Source organism: Eutrema salsugineum, unplaced genomic scaffold (assembly GCF_000478725.1).
Source record: "Eutrema salsugineum unplaced genomic scaffold, Eutsalg1_0 scaffold_11, whole genome shotgun sequence".
NCBI classification, from domain to species: Eukaryota; Viridiplantae; Streptophyta; class Magnoliopsida; order Brassicales; family Brassicaceae; genus Eutrema; species Eutrema salsugineum.
In genome coordinates this window covers 7,407,323-7,427,552 of record NW_006256901.1, presented here as the reverse complement: position 1 = coordinate 7,427,552, position 20,230 = coordinate 7,407,323, and the positions used below count along the sequence as shown (strand labels likewise).

Genomic DNA, 20,230 nt, shown 5'->3' with positions numbered 1-20,230 from the left:
AAAAAGAGAACACAATTAAATAAGAAGCCAAACATAATGAAAAACAAACCAATACACAATGTCACATGAAGCCAAACACATTCAAATACCATTACCAAATAATAAGAGTTCAGAGTTGATATAATACAAAATGGAAACAGACGCATAACATAACCGAACATTACAAATGCTAACATGAAACAGATGCTAAACTATAAACAACATAAAGACAAAGAAGAACCTACAACACCAAACTCGAAACTTAATCAGACAACATGTCTTGTACACGCTTTTTCTTCAAAGCTTCTTTGTAGTCAGAAAGGGTTCCTTTTTGGCAATGAGACCCTCAACAAGAACCATCTTCGACAGCCTTTCCTTCATTGCCAAGTTTTTTTCTTTTATGGCCCACATACTCTAAAACCAGAGAGAACCTTCCCTTCAGCCATATTCTTTTTGCCCTTCCCTTTGCTGCCTTTACACCAAGAGGCCTATTACTTGACTGATCATTGTCGCCACTCTTGACATCCTCTGCTTGCGAACATGGTGATTAAGAACCATCCTCAGCCCTTCTATTTCTTAATGGTGGATCTGTTTTTGTGGTAGAAAGCTCATACCACTTCTGGTCATTTCGTAACTTTTTCCATGGATGTTCCAGCGTAAACTTCTTCTTCTGATTATTGAAGAAGATTTGGTGAGCTATTTTGAGAACATCATTCTTATTATGGCCACTGGTCTTCTCCTTTGTAGAAGCTTCATAAGCTCCACATAATTTGCAAACCAGGTCGTTGATTTTGTGCCATCTTTGCTTACACTGTACGCTCCAATCTGCTTCCAGAAGGCTCTGGATTTCTGCTCGTTTCCAACCACAGGAACTGCTGAGTAAAACATCCTCGCCGGGAGACCAAGTCTTTATGTTGCTTGAGGATTCGCTTCTCTTTCGTTCTCCTCACTCTGCAGTCGTACCTCCACCGCGGCTTGAGCCATGTCTACATTGAGTACTGAAGACAGGGAGTTGTGACTCAGAAAAAAAAACGAATCATTCAGGGATGTTTCCTGTTGACTGTTTAAAAGGTCAACAAATTTTGAGATCTGCGAAAATGGATATATGTGGAAGACATATCCATTATAGGCATAGAAGAGATAAAGAGCAAAAGAAAAAGGGAATGAAGGTTAGATGGAAAAGTTTAAATGGGTATAAAAGAGAGAAAGAAGAAGAACGAGTGAAGGGTTTAGGAGGAAAGAGGGAGTTCCTTCGAACATTACAAGAACGTGATCAATGATAATCTTTATAAAGAAGATCATCGAAACAGATGAAAGAAAGAAAAAAAAACCGACATTGAAGACCTTTCTAACCACATTGAGTTGACATCAACCTAACTCAAGCATTCATTCCCTCTCTAACCACTTTATTATTACCATTATCTACCTATAATATGCATTTATTACTCATAGACTTGGTTAGATAAAAGCATACCAGGATTGACTCAGCATGTAGTTTGGTGCATAATCGGTTCCACCTTTCACGCAAAGTAACCAGTTATTTGTTCCGTAACCTGCATTCAAACGAGAAAAAACATTAGTTAGACACCAGACAACCCCATTTCAAAGATAATGATCTGTAAATATGAAATAAGATGAACATCTGGAAATAGAAATGAAAAGAAACTTATCTGATCTCCTGTGATAATTGCATCTGAATGAAAAGATAAACATCTGGAAATAAGATGAACTCGCATCCTGCATATAAACACCAAAGACAAAGGAAACATAGATTTCGAGCAACATAGAACATCAATGTATAAGACAAAGACATACGAAACATAGATTTAGATACAATGTATAAGAACCAGTAATATGAAAGCAAATCCGAATGAAATTCAAATAAAACATCAGTCATATTGTTCAACATAAAGAGTACTACATATAAGATAGCTAAACAACCACAACCAATCTGTTCTACCTCATCTACTTAAAGGTTACACAGTTATATAATCATCCATACAACCTCCTCTACTCAAACCGATATGAGATAGCAGCAAAACAAAACAAAACAAAAAAAAACAAAAGAAGGACCGAATCAGAACCCCGAGTAGCCACTGCCTCGTTCATCCGTGACACTTCTCTTTGAAGCTCCACCAGAAGATCCTTGATATCTCCAATGTCGTCGTTGTTTCTGTCGATCGCCATTTCCATTGTCTCCATGCGGTTCTCATAGGATTGGAGAAGTGGTGCTCGGTTGTAGCTCTCCATCATTGCACTCTGCCGCTTAATACGTAGTTGTAGAATTGTGAATTGCTCTTCAACTCCTTCATCAAACCATTTCCAAATGTGATCTGTACTTTCCTACACGTTTGAGAAATAGACTTATCAGTACTAAAAACTCGGAAAAAAAACTGATTCTTTAGTAAATCCGATGCAGGTATTCGATCTTACCTGCCCTAAAATTGAAGGACAAGTGTAATACTTCCTCCCGAAAGTCGCTGCAGCTGTAGACTCTTTGATGATTGAAGTATGGCCACAATAACAGTGCTCAGGGATCCTGAAATTTCCATCGGCTCTAGCACAACCACTGTCATAGCTTGCTCGGTATGATGAACTGTTCGTGTATCTGCTCGGCATTTCACTGAAACATAGATAAGATATTGGACAGTATTGTTCTTATTTCACAAATCCTAAAACGCAAACACACAAACATTCACAGACAATTACACGAACACTTGATCAATGCAGGCTACTCACGCATAAATTGTGGATCAATTTACACTTCCCTTCCACAAGGATGAATTGCTAATTGTCTATCCCTAATTCCGGATCGATTAAACCCTAAATCTATCAAAATTAACAAACAATGATCCCTCTATCCCTAAACCAATTCACGCGATAAATTGAACAAAAATGAATCGATAAAAATGACCCAACACACAACACTAAACCCGATCACCTCTAAATCCTAGAAACCGACGAAGAGAAGAGGGAGAATCCAGAGAAAGACATCGAGATAGAGAGGGGATTAGGGTTTGGTATCGCTTATCTGAGTCGATGCTGAGAACACCACGCCAAATCAAGCCGGATATGTCGGAGAAGCCGTCGGAGAAGCTGGAGAGTTCGTCGCCTTCGATAGATAAAACAAGGAAGTCGAAGAAGTGAATGAAAATTTTTTCAGGAAAAAAATAGAAACATTTTGTCCCCAATTCCAATACCCAATGGAGACATAACACGTGGCTGGAAGAAATGTTTCTTCCCGTCCTCAAATAAGAAACGTCTCTAAGCATAAATCTCTTCTGCTAATTATTTTTAATCTAAATAATGTTAAGTTAAGAGACGGCCGTAAAGACTGCATTGATGATGGTCTTACTAATTCTGTTACCTTGCATTAGACTTCCGTAGATCTGACTTAAGCTTCTTGGAGATTTTTGAGTGGAAGCCACAAAGAAATAGTCAATCAAACTAGAGAAAGGAAACACTATTACGCTATATATATATTGATGTCTTACTCGATTGAGATAAGAGAATAAAAAAAAATTGCAGTGTATGACCATCAAGCTAAATAACAAAAAAATATTTGAAAGCTAATATTTTCTGTATTATATATATATATATATAATATATATATAAATATAAGAATACCTTTTTCCTTTTTTACTTTTTTTTGTTTTGTTCTCTTTCTCTTTCTCTCTTCCTCCTTGTTCTTTCATACAAGACTCCACTTTTTTTTACGTGGCTACACTGTTATCAAAAACCTTGCCATATAGATCATGAAGAAATTTTTTTAATTTCCACCAAATTTTTTGTTTCTTCTCTTCTCCTTCATATAAGTTGCATCTCGATTTTAATTTTCAATTTTTATTTATTTAGTGATAAACTGTTTCAATCTAGTTGATTTGACTAGTTTTATGCATTACTACTCTTTCATAGAAATCTGAATCATTCTTCAAAATTTTGGAACTTCTAAATTCGTTAAGTATTTTTAGATGTAAATTGCTCGATGGAATTTTGGGTTAAGATTGAAAATTAGGCAATTTTATTTTTGTGAAGTCTATGTAACATAACAAGTCTATGTAGCATATAGCAAGTCTATGTAGAATATAGCATAGTATGACTATCTGAATTAAAAAGCTTTCGAAGTTCAATTCGATCCTAAAACATAAAAAAAAATTTTAATTATATCAATCTAAACTTTTAATTTTCTTGGAATTTATTTGTTGTAATCACAGTGATTCATCGGCAATATTAGTAGAAACTAACTTTTATAGTATGACTATTTTAATGGTAGCGTATATGAATTCTATATTTTATATAAAGTATCTATTTTTTTATTTTAGAACTTTTTTGAGCTTCATTTCTATTGGATTGAGATGATTTTTTTTTTTTTTTGCAGTTCATCGCAAACTAAAACATTATCACCATGAAAAAAATTTATCATACAAATAGTTCAACTACAAAATAAAATGATGAAATAGAAAATCTGAAGTAGTGTAGATCGATCGATTACTTTACTATGATGGTTGATGGGGAGTAAACAGTTTGCACACTTCAATTCTATTGCATAGTTCTTTGTTGATAGGCGATTTAAATAAGTTTTGCATGCAGCGCATGCAGCGCGCCTGCAAAAACTCTATCTTTTATTGACAATTTGTTGTTTTTATCTGTAAGGGAAATTTCGTCCAAAAAGCATAGACAATGTTACTTGCTTAATTATTGGATACACTTGGATACAGTAGAACCTTGATAAATTAATAATCACCATAAAATAATAAATTTTGCTAGTTCCAAGTCGGGCCAATGTAAAAATCTTTCAAATTCGATAAAATAATAAGATAATAATTTTTTTTGAAACTCCTATGTAAATATGGTCACAACAAAAATATAAATTAATAATTATATAACTTTTTGCATATATATATAATTATAATCTACTAAAATATGACTATAATGTATTTGTTTTCAAATGTATTGTAGTCTTATCTTCAATTTTATCATCAATAATATGGATAATACCACAGTTTTTTTTTATAAATTTTAAACTTATGAACATGTATATTTTTACAGAAAAATCCAATATGTTATTAAAAACCATTCTATTTCAATAGTTATGATTATTAATCATAATAAGTATTAAGAGATTCATATAAAATTTTAAATATAACATTATTCGAAAGAAAATTTTAATAAATTATAGGTGAGAACCAAATTTTCTCTATAAATTAATAATTATTAATTTATAATTAATTAATATCACGATAAATTAATAAAATATCATAATCCCAACATTATTAATTTATAGATATTTTACTGTATATTCTTCATCCATTATTGAAAATTGGTTATTCACTTAATTAATCCTTGAGATAATAAGCATCAATCCGTAGAGAAAAAATGTAGAATTCCTCTTCTCTTTGACAAGTATCGTCATTTCATGAGTCAAAAGCAAAGACGAAACTATATGGACATCATCTGATAAGATAATACTGAAATTAATCATATCAGCGAATTCAGTGTGACAACAAAAAAAGTCGCTGAATTTTTCATTCTTGTATCATATATTTTGGCTCATATTTGATTTTGTCTTATATTTTGGCTCGTTTTATACATTGTCATGTTTGGGATCAATACCGAACTCCTTCCTTTAATGATGAATGCTACTTTCTTACATAAGTGGATGACTTCTCTCGAGTTGTGTGGGTGTTTCTCATGTTTGAGTGCCAATTTATTTTCATGGTTAAACAACAGTTTTCTAGTCTTGTGAAAACTAGATGTGTATGAAGGATTTCTTTCAAGACAATAACATTATACATGAGACCTCATTTGTTGGGACACTTCAACAAAATGGTTAGGTAGAAAGAAAACATTGTCACATTCTCAATGTTGCTCGTGCTCTTCGATTTCCGAGCAACCTTCCTATAGAAATTTATGATGAATGCATCTTTTAGAATATTTCCTCAGCTCACTCTAGCAGGACCCCTCTAGAATATTTTGTCACTTAGAAACAACAATCTCCACCTTGACAAAAATTTCCATAAAAGTCACCTAGAAACTCCAATCACTTCCGGGGGGATTTCATCTTCTTCAACACTTGAAGACATGGAGCAAATTCAAGCAATGCTTGAACTTCTCCACAGTAACGGGCTTGGTCAACATATCAACTGCATTCTCTAACGTGTGCACCTTCTCCAACAAGACTTCTCCAGATGCAGACAACTCTCTGATCTTATGAAATCTGACATGAATGTGCTTCGTCCTTGCATGATATACCGGGTTCTTGGCTAGAGACAACGCACTCTGACTGTCGCTGTATAGCTGAATTCCACCTTGATCAACACCCAATTCTGTCACAAGTCCCTTGACCCAAAGTGACTCCTTGGCTGCTTCTCCCATTGCCATATACTCAGCTTATGTGGTAGACATTGTCACAACAGATTGTAGCACAGATCTCCAAAAAATAGGACATCCAGCAAGATTAAAGACATACCCTGTAGTAGACCTTCTGTTGTCTTGATCACCAGCATAATCTGAATCCACATATCCCACAACTGAGCCACACTCTTGACCACCAAACATAAACCCAAGATCGTTTGTACCCTTTAAGTATCTGAAAATCTATTTGATGGCTTTCCAGTGTTCTCTTTCAGGATTGGACATGTACTTGCTCACTTGACTAACTGCTTGTGCTAAATCAGGTCTAGTGCACACCATAGCATACATCAAACAGCCAACTGCACTTGCATAAGGGACCTTCGACATATCTCTGATCTCTTGATCAGACTTAGGACACTGCATCGCTGAAAGTAAGAAGTGCATCGCCAAATGTGTAGACACTATCTTTGCATCTTTCATGTCAAACATGTCTACAACATGTCTACAATCTACTGCATCCCAAGGATCTTCTTTGCAGCACCAAGATCCTTCATATCGAGCTCTTTCTTCAATAACTCTTTCAGCTTATCAATATTCTTCATATCTCTCGCAGCAATGAGCATATCATCAACATAAAGCAGTAGGTATATGGGAGAATGGTCGTCCAGGTATTTTACATAGACACATCAGTCATACTCACAGCTTGTGTCTTCACCATGTAGGAGTCAAAACGTTTGTACCATTGCCTAGGAACCTGCTTCAATCCATACAGAGACTTCTTAAGTCTGCACACAAGCTTCTCCTCTCCTGGTTTTACAAACCCTTCTGATTGCTCCATATAGATCTCTTCATCCAGATCTCCATGAAGAAATGCTGTCTTTACATCCATTTGATCAAGATGGAAATCCCAGCTCGCTACCAAACCCAGCACAGCTCGAATAGAAGTGTGCGTCACCACAGGAGAGAATATTTCGTCATAATCAACCCCTTTCCTCTATGAGTAACCCTTTGCCACCAATTTTTCCTTGTACTTAACTGGTTCCTTCTCAGACATCCCAGGTTTTACCTTGAAAACCCACTTACATCCTATCCCCTCTTGCCTTTTGGTAAATGCTTTAGATCCCATGTTTGATTTCTATCCAGGCCTTTGGCCCGTTACATTCCTCAGCTCGCTCTAGGGACCTTTTAGAATATTTTGTCACTTAGAAACAACAAAAGGATTGTGTGTCTATGATATAAGGCTGTGAAGTTTGTTGTTTCTTGTGAAGCCTTTTTTGTGAAAACGAATTTCTATATTATAACTCTTCACGTGTCTTGCCTCCTCAAGTTTCTGCCTCTCTCGTCGAGTTCATTAATGACGATGATGATGTACTTGAAATGATTACCATGCCTTTGGTAAATACTGATCTCATTGTGGACTATGTTTACTGATGATCATTCATCTCCTTCGGGTTGCCCATAATCTTGCATTAGATTTATCGACTACATTCTTCTTCAGATATAACTCTTACTATTGATACAATTGATGTTGAAATTTTTGATACCCCAAATGCTGAAGCTGAACAAGAACTCTGTCAAGGAAAATATGTGAAAATTATGTCTACTTGTCTCAAGAATTTTGTTGGTAATACGATTATTGCCGATACTAGTTAGTATCCAATTGACCAATACATAAATTATTGTGCATTTTGAGTGCTTGTTACCGAAGCTTGTGACAAGTAGACCATTCTCATTCGCTGAAGCATTAAAGGCCACACGTTTGCATCTTGCTATGCAAAATGAGGTTGGTGTATTGGATAAAACTCATATGTTGTATTTAGAGACTCTTCCTCATGGTTAGAAAGCTATTAGCTATAACTGGGTCTTTAAAATTAAGTTTTACTCTGATGATACTGTTGAGATATTCAAGGTCCGACTTGTGGCATTAGGAAATCGTCAAATTGAAGGCCTATACGACACATGAGTTTATTTGGAATATAAATAGTTGCTCTTGGATCTTGGTATTGATCACACTCGATCGATGTCTCTCTTCTGTGATAATCAAGCTTCTATTCACATTTGTTTTACTCTTGATGTTTCATGAGCATCCGAAACATGTTAGTGTTGATTGTCATGATACATTTTATGAACTCTTCTTACTATTAATGTTTATACTAAGGAACAATGGGCATATATCCTCACCAAAGTTTGAACGCTAAAAAATTGTGTTTTTCATTACTTTGATTTTCAAGTTCCAATTTGATGGGCATTTGCGTCTTTTATTTCACCTATTTGTATATTTTTTGTGAATATGATATTCCATTGTCTTAGCCATTAGAGCTTAGATTAATGTTAATACTTATACAAATATGCTACACTCATTTGACTTAATCAATACAGAAAAGTAACCTTTCTCTAAACTCTCTGTTTTTTGACAAATTAAAGAGGACTGAAGAATACAGCCCAAAAGAAAAGCGCAAGGAATGATTGAATGAAATTCGCACGTGTTTATGTGAGTGTACATGTCCGAATTGCGAACGGAAAAGAGTAAACGAGGTTCTTATGTTTTCTCTTAGTTAAACTAAACGCCCCGTTTTGGTCTCGCTCTCTCTCTCTCTTTCACGCACGTACGAACGAACATAAACACAAAAACAAAACACAAAGCGAAATCGATAAAATTAAAAGGAAAAAATAAAAAAATCCCTTTAGGGCACAAAGAGAAGAAGAAGCACTTCTGCAACAACAAAAAAAAGGAAATTTCGCGGCTAAATCAATCGCTTCTACTGGTTCGTACTCAACTCTAATCTTCGATTATCAATCTGGGTTTTCATTTCTCTCTTCTCAATTTTGACTGTTTCTTCGAGAAATAGCTTCGGATCCTCTCAATTTCTTCTTTGTTTTCGGTGTTCGTTAGTTTCTCATCTCGATTATGCTCTCAAAATCCGATTCTTGATGGAATTTGTTTAGAATCCGTCTTTGATTTTTTACTATCTTAGTTAGTCAGCTGAACAATTGATTTTTCGTCAATTTGTTTGAGCACTCTCTAATTGAACTTCTTCTAACCTCCAGAACTTATTTGATTTTGAAATCAGGTACTACGAAATTGAGAAAATTGGGGGTTTTTAGGTCTTGTTCCGTTGCAATTTTGGATCTTCAAGTTGAAGAATTGTTGGATGAAGCTAGATACCCAAATCTGGATTTAGTTTTCAGGTGAAATTTTTGTTGGAAGAAATGGGGTCAGAATCAGATCAATGTTTCACCAGATTGCATACACTTGAGATAAAAGCCCTCATTTACCAGAAAATCGGCCAATCAAGAGCAAATACTTACTTCGATCATCTCGGAAAATTCCTCACCTCGAGGATAACCAAGTCCGAGTTCGACAAGCTCTGTATCAACACGATCGGTAGAGAAAACATCAAACTTCACAACCGTGTAATACACTCGATCCTCAAGAACGCAAGTCTTGCCAAAACTCCCCCACCAAGAAGCAACAGTTTCGCAGCTTTCCCTGCTTCGCCTCGTAAATGTAGGACGAGAAAACTTAGGGACCGGCCTAGCCCGCTTGGTCCACTTGGTAAGCCTCAGAGTATCACAACAACGAACGACGAGTCAATGTCGAAAGCGCGGCGACTTCTCGCCGCCTCTGTGGAAGACGGAGAAGAGGTTGAACAAATGAATGGAAGTCCGAGTGTACAGAGCAGAAGTCCGTTAACTGCTCCGCTCGGTGTTTCCATCACCAGAGCTAGAAAGTCCGTTTTTAGTTCTTTACGCGGCGTTGAGAGTTGCCATAGCAGCGGAGAGCTGCCTGATACAAACACATTAAGGGCTAGGTTGGAGAGGAAACTTGAGATGGAAGGGATAAAGTTATCGTCGATGGACACTGCCAATGTTTTGAATATCGGGTTGGATGCGTTTATGAGAAGGCTGATACAGCCTTGTTTGAGTTTGGCGAGTTCTAATGTATCGATGTTGGATTTTCGTGCTGCCATGGAGTTGAATCCTCGGGTTCTTGGAGAAAATTGGCCTATACATCTAGAGAAGGTTTGTTTTCGTGGCTTGGAGGAGTAAAGTTGTAGAAAAGACAGCTATTGTTTAGTGATACACCGGTGATATCTTTGATTGATAGATTTGATTCTTTCCTGTAATTTGGATGGAATTCCCATTAGTGAGTTCTTGAAGAAAGCTTTTGATGGGAAACACAAAGAGGCTTGGAGGTTGTACAAGTTCTGATAGATATATAATATATAGTTTTATATACCATTTGTTTAGCAGATGTCTTCTTCTTTTTTCTTCCCTGTATTTTTTTTTTTTTTTCACCTCATGTCTCTAATGTAACAAATTTTCCATGAAAGCAATGAAAATTTTAACATCCAGTTTTTCTAGAAACGCTTTGAAGCAGAAGATAGTTCAGAAAAATAACTATGAAACCAAACTCATTGCTTAGTGAAATCATTCATGTCAAAAATGTGTAGCTGTTCTTCAAAATTCTTCTTACATTTACCAATCTAAAGCTACAGACAGAGAACATAAATTTTTGAAGAATGCATGGAGTCTCTTTAGCTAATTGCAGGTTAATGTGACCTTTTAGGCTGTGTTTCTTCATTCCTCAACCACAGGGCAATGCAGAGAAAGGTAAGGTAGGCCGAGACAATGTCGAAGATAATTGAGTGTTTCAGCTTGAAATCGCAACTGGTTTTTCACGGTTTGCCATGTAAGTCATGTAGATTGTCCATAGATACGAAAACGAGTTGCTTACAAGAGGCTGCAGGGAAATAAAAGCAAGAACAGGGTGAGTGAGTGCATCCTGAGATGAGCAGCAAGACTAGGAAAAGTAAAATGATTTGTCTTTTGAGTTTTCTCTTGAACAGAAGAAGTGCTAGTCAAATGATAGTTACCTGTAAATGAACGGGGAAGAACCTGAATGTCATAAAATCACATATAGGCCAATACATAACACCGTTAAACATTGCGGGAAGTACGTCCCTTTTCAATCTGGCAAGTATATCTGAACCGCTTTCCCCTGAACAACCAGAGGAATGCAGAGTAGCTTAGAACGTCGTTTTGTGTAATCGAACCAATCCATATAAAAGAATAAAACTCCATCACTGATATCAACGGAATTATCTTTGTATATTTGTAAGACACGTCCAAGATTAAACAAACCTAACAGCAAGAAATGAACACAAGATTCTCCATTCAAGAATCAAGAAGCAGAGAGGAACCTTTTTCTGAAACATAAGTGAGTAAACTAAAAACAGAAATCAATCAATCATCAGTAATCATTCTCACCTCAAGAGATACTACCCATCAGCGTAAACAATTTTTAACAATTGCTAAAAAATTGTAGTGTGGAGCTAAGACTGTAAATGTAAAGTAAATTGATCCAGCTCACAAATTTTCTTGTAGATAAAAGTTCAGAGTTGGATGGGATGGTAACATAATTCTGAGAGGAAGTTTTCAGGCAACAGAAGAATAACAAAGATTGAAAACGGATTAGAATGTTTTCTTCTTCTCCTATCACTGTTCATGTCTCAGATATATAAAAAGAAGCTTACCTTGTAGGAACGCGTTCAATGAGAAGAAAATAACGGTCATGCTAGGCCCGTATATCGCCTGTCCCATGGCCATTTTCTTAAATGTTGTGATCAAATCTTGTTTGGGAAAGAGTCTTGACATGAAATTGAACCAATAGTGAAGCGTTGGACCCAACACAAATAGACCATATCCTGCCATCCTTGCTGTTCTCACCAAATCATATGACTCGGAAGAATTTTTCGAAATCGTCTGTTATTGTCAGCTCTTAAAGTCAGTTCTCAAAAAAAACGATACACTTTAAGGAAATGTAACACCTCAAATTCACATATAACAGCTAAATTCAATCACCATGTCAAGAACTCCCATTACAGTATCCAATTCCTTTGTCTTTCAAGCACACATTACTCCAACAAGAATCAAACTTTACTACTCCTATTCACAATTATATAGAACATTAAAGACTATGGAGAAACACATGTATGTTCTCTTCTACCTCTACTTGACATTAGAATCTCATAACTAAAGGCATACGGAAGAAGAAAAAGCTTAACTTTCTAGGAAAAGTAAACCTATTTTCCAAATTGCAATCTTCAATGAAATTTAAAACAAGGAAGACGTTGAAACCCAAAATTTGAAGCAATTTTCAAAGTACCTGAGAAGACAAATCAGCGGCAATGTAAATAAGCGAGGAAGTGACACTTTTTGTGAGAACTGGGCGTGATTTCACCATACCAAGATACCATCCGACGAAACCCACCGAGGAAGAAGAAGAAGAAGACGACGAACAGAAACCAGAAGAAGCTGAGATTCCTATTTCCTTTGCTCTCCCCAAAAGCTTATGCGAGCGGAAATAAGGCCTCGATTGGAATCGGGTAACGACGGATTTCGCATGGCCGGTCGGGTCTGCCGCCGCCGCATTACGCAGTATGAGCCGGGCGGCATCGCTGGCGACGTTCCTGAACAATGCACCGCTCATTCTGTTTCGGCTTCTCCGAGATTCTAGGTGATGTACTTTCTCCAGTCTTCTTCCATGAAAGCTATACATTTTCAGTCGGTTTACCTGAACCATATCTGAACCAGTTATCCATAATTTCAGGTATTAATATAACGAGAATTTTCCGGTTAAGAACGTAGGAAAAAAAATAAGGGAGAGTTTCAGATTTAACTATATTTTAAAGTTAAACACCAAACTAACTTTTTTTTTTTCTCTCTTCTAACTTTTGTCATTTTGTCACAATTTTATCCTTTTCACCTAAGTTATTAACGAAAATGTCATTATATATCTATTATTTCGATTTTTCCTTAATTTGGGTAAAGTCTCATTGGTCCTCTTAAAGACTATTTAATTACAAAAATGTCATATTCTTCAATTCCTTCAACCACCATGAACAACCACGAAATATGAATAAATGCTTCACAACCAATTTTAAAGCTGTAATAAATAAATATTTGAGCTCATTCACTCATAACCTTGCTCATTCTCTCATAATTTCTTCTCCAAAACATCTGGGCTAAGTTACAATGCGTCAGGCCATGCATTTTCGGTGATTTCTGGTTACTCTACACCTGGGTTTTCATTTTCGGTGAAATCATGAGTTCTGGGTGCTTAAGAGAAACTTATGCGAATTTTGTTAAAGGTAATCTTCACACTTCAATTTCTCCATATTTCAGTTTTTATATCACGAAAGTAGACTTCTCGTGAAGTTTATTGAAGTCTACTAGTCAACATAAGGTTATTTTTGCAATTGACTTCTTAAAAGTAGACTTTGTTAAACTTTACGAGAAGTTTACTCAACATCCTTTGAAAACAAAAAAAAGTTTAGTAGACTTCGTTTGAAGGCTTAAGAAGTCTACTAAAGGAAAGAGGTTATTTTTGTGGTAGACTTCCATATGAAATCTACTGTTTACGTCTGCAGAAGAAGTCTACCTTAAAGTTATTTTTGTAGTTTGACCAAAAACGTATAGGTCATTTTAGTGTTTGACTACGGTTTTTTTAAAATTAAAAATTTCAAAAAATTCCGAAAAACTTCAGTAGACTTTCCAAAGAAGTCTAAAAACTGTAGACTTCTTTGGGAAGTCTACTTATATTTTTTGGTCAAACTTAGAAGGAATTTTTTTTTAGTAGACTTCAATGTGAAGTCTACTAAAAAAATTCAATTGCAAAAATAACATATTTTTTCCGTAGACTTCTATTAAAAAAGTATACTTCAAAAGTAGACCGTCATAAAAGTCTACTCTTACATGAAGTCTACAATAGAAGTCTACTTTATTAGTCAATGCATCGGTCAAATGCTAAAGTAACCTTTTTGGCCGGAAGTCTACTTCTGAAGTCTACTGAAGGAAAAGTCAACAGATTGGTCAATTGCAAAAATGACCTGTTTTTTAGTAGACTTCATTAGTAAACTTCTATATGAAAAACACTACAAGAATGAGGGGTTTTTCCATTGAATTAGTTACGACGATTTTTAGTCGTCGTAAATTTACGACGACGTTACGTCGTATTTACGACGATCAAAAATTTCGTCGTAAATTCGACGTAAAAAATGACCCTCGTAAAATTGTCGTGATGTTACGACGATATTACGACGAATGAAGAATGAATTTTAATTCGTCGTAATATTATCGTAATATTTACATCGATAATACGACTAATTGTCCTCTATCTTGGAATTGACGTAAAATCAATGTAAATGTGATGTAAGTTTTATTTCGACGTAAATTTGATGTAAATATGCAATGGTAATATGTTGGTAACCAAACAAAAAATTCTATATATACCCTTTCTTCTCTCATTATTCCATCAACCCAAAAAACATATAAAGACACAAATTTTTTGAGTCTTTGAATGTTTAAGTAAAATTTTTAGTAGTTGAAATTGATATCACCTTTGTTCCATATCCTCGAGTTCGGAATACGGGAATTTCATGGCTGGCGGTTGTCAAAGTTGCTCCAAAGGGTATAATTGATGGTGTAGATCTCCCGCCAATGCAACAAGATGATTGTGTCGACATTACAGAACCGGATGTTGAAGAAAATGTTCTTTTAATTGATCCACGTAATCGACAAGTTGAAGATCTACATGGGGACGAAACTGAAGAAGGTGCTGACGAATTTCAAACAAGCAGTGATGATGACAATGATGTGAGGACACCGAGGAAAATGTTGATGAAGACTAATTAAATATGTTGACATTTAATTGCATGTTTCAATGTAACATTTGTCAAATTTAAATTTTTGAAAAATTAAAGCCAATTAATGAAAATAAAATTTGTTAAAGTGTTGACTTGGACATATGTTGACTTTTATGACGAATTTACGATGATTATTTAGAAATCGTCGTAACTTCGTCGTAAAATGCAAACCCTAAACCCTATAGGGTTTAGCTTTCCCAACTTACAGAATGGTTTTTGGGTTCATTTTCCTAAGTAAACTGATGAATTATATAAGGGTCTGTAGTATAAGGTTCAGGAACTTGTAAATATGTGGTTTTTATTACGACGAATTTACGACGAATGGGTGTGATCGTCGTAAATTCGTCGTAATATACCATCGAGATTACGACGAAATGTAACCCCTAAATCTTATAATCAATCTTTTCTGGGGTTCAGGGGGGATTTTGATGAAGAGAATGATATGGCTTACCATCTCATAAAGTAAAACAACTTTCTAAACAACAAAAAAAAAATTCAAAATTTGACATATATGTGTTTATCAAGTAATCTTAAGGTGTTATATACATTTACACAAGATGTAAGGATTTATCTTAGATCTTACTAAATTCTTCATTAAGTTATGTAAACATGCTAGAAAGTTATACAGACCACATTTATCATGAATAGACATGCTTGTATGTGCTTATGGATGTTTCAATTTTTGAATTTCATCAGTTTTGGTATAATTTGTCGTAAATTCGTCGTAATTTATGACGATTTGTGGATACACAGCCGTCTTAATTTTTATGATTTATACGATTCGTCGTAAAATCGTCGTAACATTACGACGATTTTACGACGAATAACACGGATCATCGTAAAATCGTCGCAAAGCCCAGATACAGCCACATGTGTTTGTATTATTTGCTTTCTTGTACGGTGGGACCATTACGACGAATTTACGAGGAAAATAAATTCTATATATGGGACCGCACCCCTTCCTCATTTCGTCGCTCATCTCTCCTTCCTCTCTCTCTGCTTCCTCCTCCCTTGCATTCCTCCTCTTTTGACGCAAAAAAAAGGTAATTATTTTTTTTAATTACTTAAAATTATAATATTATTAAATAGTTTAGAAATTCAAACGGTTTAGGTCGGGAATTAGTTTAGGCTCGGAATTTGTTAGATTTAGGATCGGAATTTGTTAGATTTAGGTTTTTAATTAAAAATTAATTGTAATTAAATTGAAAAATAAAATTTTATCGGTTTTGCAGACGATGACTCGACGGAGGACGCATTACATCAATTTCATGGCGGACGGACACTCTTCCCGGGCGTCTGCCTCGGGAAACACCGGGACCGATGTCCTTTCATCTTCCGGAGCCTCCCAGGTTCCGAATACCGCGGAGCAGTCTCCACCACCGCCTCCACCACCGCCTCCACCACCACCTCCACCGCCGGCTGCCGAACCGGTACCCGCCCCTCCTCATCCGTATGCCCAGTTTACGGTTGAGGATTTACTAGCCCTACCGGGATGGGGGGCTTTACGACGTCTGGTTCCCGAAAAAGCGGAACCAGGCTCTTATTGGTAAGTAAACTTTTTTGTTTTTTATATTTTTTAAAATTAATGCTTTAATTTACTTAAATATTAATGTAATAAGTTTTTTTTGTTTTCATAGGTTTGATTTGGATAATTGTGTCGGTCGGAGCGTTTCCGACACAATGAAGAGTCATTTCGTGGAGCCGCACTACAATTGGAGCAAGGTGTCGCAAGAGACGTACGACACCTGGTACAAGTGCTTCGCGGTAATGTTTTTAAAATCTTATTTATATCATTTTAAATTGTTTTAAATTTAATTAATCTTACTTTTATATTGTTTATCTAATTTTTTGTTTTCTTTTGCAGCAACGGTGGAACTGAGACATCGGGATCAACGAGACGGTCCGCGAAGCTTTCCGGCTGAAGGCGCAGAAACGCCTAGTCAACACCGTTTCCGATTGGAAGCGGAAGTGGGAGACCGATGGAGACGACGCAAAGCCGAGCTCCATGTCCACTTCCTGTTGGAACGGGTTGAAGGCGTATTGGCTGGACCCGCATGCCCAAACCACTGCGGCTAAGTGTTCGGCCGTCCGAAACCGGGTTGATCCGGTGAGTGGTCAGAAGTTAGTGACCCCGCACACTTCTGGCCAAATATCTTTTGCGGGAAGACGTCTCATGATGGTAAGTAATTAAATATAAATTATTTCATTATTATTTTAATTTTAATTATTGATATAATTTATTAAATATTTTTGACTAATGTTTATTAATTGGTAGGCCGAGGAGAACGGAGGAGAACTACCTCCAATGACGAAGCTCTTCGAGACCACTCACCGGAAGAGGGACGGGAGCTTTGTCGACGCTCGGTCCGAGGAGATCCACAATGCCGCTATGCAGCGGATCGCCGAGCGGGAGACCCAGGCCACACCTGACGGTACTATCCAAGTACCGTTGACCGTCGCTGAGCAAGACCAGATTTTCGAAGAGGTATGATCTATTTCAATTTTTTTTAAATTTATTATATTTATTACTTAATAAATAATTAACGTTTTCATTTTCCATTTGTAGGTTGCTCCGAAGAAGAAGGGCCGAACCTTAAGGATGGGCTCTATTAGAGACTGTCCTGCCGCCTCGGCTTCCGGATTTCGAACGCAGGAGGATCCGAGTCATCTTCGCCAGGAGCTTGCTACGGCCAATGCTGAGATCACCACTCTCAGGCATGAGCAAGTGGCCCAGAAGCAGGAGCTCACCGAGATACACGATCTCTTCGACATCGTTGCGGAAGCGGTTCCGCAGTTGGCCACCGCAATCCGAGCGAGGCAACAGCGAGCACGAAGGGTTTTTGAGACCGGTGGTACTTCCGGTACTGGACCATCGGACCAGCAGACGCAGGGTCAGTCTTCGGCTCCGGTAGTGCAGACGGGAAACGACGGTCCAGCAGCGACGGGCGGCCAAGACGGAGAGCCTCCTCGTGACGTCGATCTCAACCTCGACGATTACGAAATCACATTGTAGATTAGGTTTTTTTGTAAAAAACAATTTATATTAAATTTTTTCTTTTATTTATAAATTATTTTGGAATTTAAATTTCAATTTAAATTGTTTTTTTCTATTTTTAATTTTTTAATTATTTTAAAAATTCATTAATTAAATTAAAATCGAATTAAATAATTAATTTATAAATCGACGTAAATTCGTCGTAAATTTACGTCGATCTAACGTCGAATTATTAACGACGAATTTACGTCGAATATGAATTTATAAATCGACGTAAATTCGTCGTAAATTTACGTCGATCTAACGTCGATTTATTAACGACGAATTTACGTCGAATATGTTTACGTCGGATTTACGTCGAAACTTTACGACGAATTAACATCGACAATTAAAAAATTAGTTTCCCTTAATTGAAATTGTTCGTCTCCTAATCGTTGTTAAATCGATGTAATTTTACGTCGATTTTCCCTTACGTCGATTTTACATCGATTTTACGTCGTTCTTATGATGGACTTCTTTCGTTGTACTTTCGTTGGAAACTTTACGTCGCGTTTACGACGAATAGTGTCCGACGATATTACGACGATTTTCCCGGGTTGGTAATTTTACGACGATTTTACGACGATTTCGATTTTACGACGATCGTTTTACGACGATTTTTTTTTCGTCGTTAATTCGACGTAAATGCTCTTTTACGTCGATTTTACGTCGATATCTGCCGACGTAAAACCCAATCTTTCTTGTAGTGAAAGTAGACTTCTCCTCCAGTCTACATTTGAAGTCTGCTGTAAAAGTCTACTTTTTGCCATTTTTTAAAAACGCGTTTTGGGCAAAGTTAAAAAGTATTTTTCAAAATTTTTGGATTAGAATTGCTTTTTAGTAAGTGATTGAACTACCCAGTGAATTTCATTTCATTTCATTCGATATTTTTTGTTGAATTAGAAGTTTTGATTTTTTTTTTTTTTTTTTTTTTTTGACATCGTCGTGTAGTATACTAATGTTTTTCGGAAGAAGTCTACTCTTGATACAAAAGTCTTTATGCAGTGTTTGCTAATATGGTTTATATGGTTATTTTTCAGAGAATGGCTCAAATTTCAGTTGTGTACGGGGAATGGAAGATTGAGGAGAATTCATGGTATTTTGTTGTTGACATGGGCAAAGGTGGAAGAATGTGGTTTTTGAACGATGGTTGCACCTTGGGGGAGCTTACTGAGATGGCGCGAGATGATTATAACTTGGGCAAGAAGACTGAGCTCATCGAGTTAACCTACTCACCACCAGTCTCAATGTTGCAAACTATGGCTCCAGATACACATCCAATGCATGTCACCAATGATAGACAAGTTTCAAGCTTGATTGCGTTAAGCAGAGTGCATATGGTATGTCTTTGTGTGTCCAGTCGAGTGGAGATGGATATTGAGAAGAACCAGGAACGATCAGATGAAGATTTTGGTGAGGAGTCTGAGGAAAATTCAGAACATTATACCGATGATGAGGCAGCCAGTTCTGATGTGAACGAGGATGGAGAAGATGTCGACGATGCAGTTTACTCGGACGAAAAAGATTACAGTGTCTACGGTAAAGTGAAAGATGAAGATGATGATGAAGATGAAGTCTGTATTGATAATGTCAGAAACAGATATGGTGAAACATACCAATTATCTCCACATATTAATATATGTGTTGTTTTTTATGTTATAGTAAATATTAATTTAATTTGTTTTATAATTTCAACTTATATAAATATTTTTAAATTCTTCTAATGCTTGTAGGATAGTAAGTACAAACCACAATAACAAAATAATTAACTACTATTTAATAAAAATAGTATTGACACAAAAAATTAGTATATGTTTCTCTAATAAAATAAAACAAACTTTTTCATCATCTTCAATTTTCTTTTTCTTTTATATCAGTTTTATAAAAAATCTAAAAAACAATTTTAAATTTTAATTTCCTTCTTTGGTTGATTGCATATTATTTTATATCTAAGTAAATTTGTATTTTGTTTAAAAAATGTTCTTAATTTAATATTATTTTAATTTTTGTTGGTAATGGAAAATTAATACATAATTTTCTTATACTTTTATATATATTTATTAGTAATAATATTAATTTTGAATGTTAATGTGGACCAATAAAATTTCCTTTTAAATCCTATGTGGACATCTTTAGAGAGTTAGAAGCATTTAGC

At 35.9% G+C, this 20,230-nt stretch overlaps 2 protein-coding genes across 2 annotated transcripts; one reads left to right on the top strand and one right to left on the bottom strand.

Annotated features, from left to right (window-relative positions):
- Positions 1 to 8,998: 8,998 nt before the first annotated feature.
- Positions 8,999 to 10,575, top strand: LOC18026158. The gene is made up of 2 exons (XM_006409563.2): positions 8,999 to 9,098; positions 9,405 to 10,575. Exon 2 carries the CDS (start codon positions 9,544 to 9,546, stop codon positions 10,381 to 10,383), a length of 840 nt encoding a protein of 279 aa, XP_006409626.1. The 5' UTR covers positions 8,999 to 9,098; positions 9,405 to 9,543; the 3' UTR covers positions 10,384 to 10,575.
- Positions 10,576 to 10,762: 187 nt separating this feature from the next.
- On the bottom strand, positions 10,763 to 12,875 carry LOC18026157 (PXMP2/4 family protein 4). Its single transcript, XM_006409562.2, has 4 exons — positions 12,503 to 12,875; positions 11,871 to 12,099; positions 11,211 to 11,335; positions 10,763 to 11,077 (listed from the first exon to the last, which is right to left on the bottom strand). The coding sequence occupies exons 1-4, from the start codon at positions 12,824 to 12,826 to the stop codon at positions 10,988 to 10,990; spliced, it is 768 nt and encodes a 255-aa protein (XP_006409625.1). The 5' UTR covers positions 12,827 to 12,875; the 3' UTR covers positions 10,763 to 10,987.
- Positions 12,876 to 20,230: the final 7,355 nt, after the last annotated feature.

Bases quoted from the DNA above. Each gene is read 5' to 3' on its own strand.
- LOC18026158 (XM_006409563.2), top strand. From the start codon at position 9,544: ATGGGGTCAGAATCAGATCAATGTTTCACCAGATTGCATACACTTGAG.
- LOC18026157 (XM_006409562.2), bottom strand. From the start codon at position 12,826: ATGAGCGGTGCATTGTTCAGGAACGTCGCCAGCGATGCCGCCCGGCTC. The intron at 11,336-11,870 runs GTAAGCTTCTTT...CTGGTTGTTCAG, and splicing joins ATTGAACGCGTTCCTACAAG to GGGAAAGCGGTTCAGATATA. The intron at 11,078-11,210 runs GTAACTATCATT...ATTTCCCTGCAG, and splicing joins TCTTCCCCGTTCATTTACAG to CCTCTTGTAAGCAACTCGTT.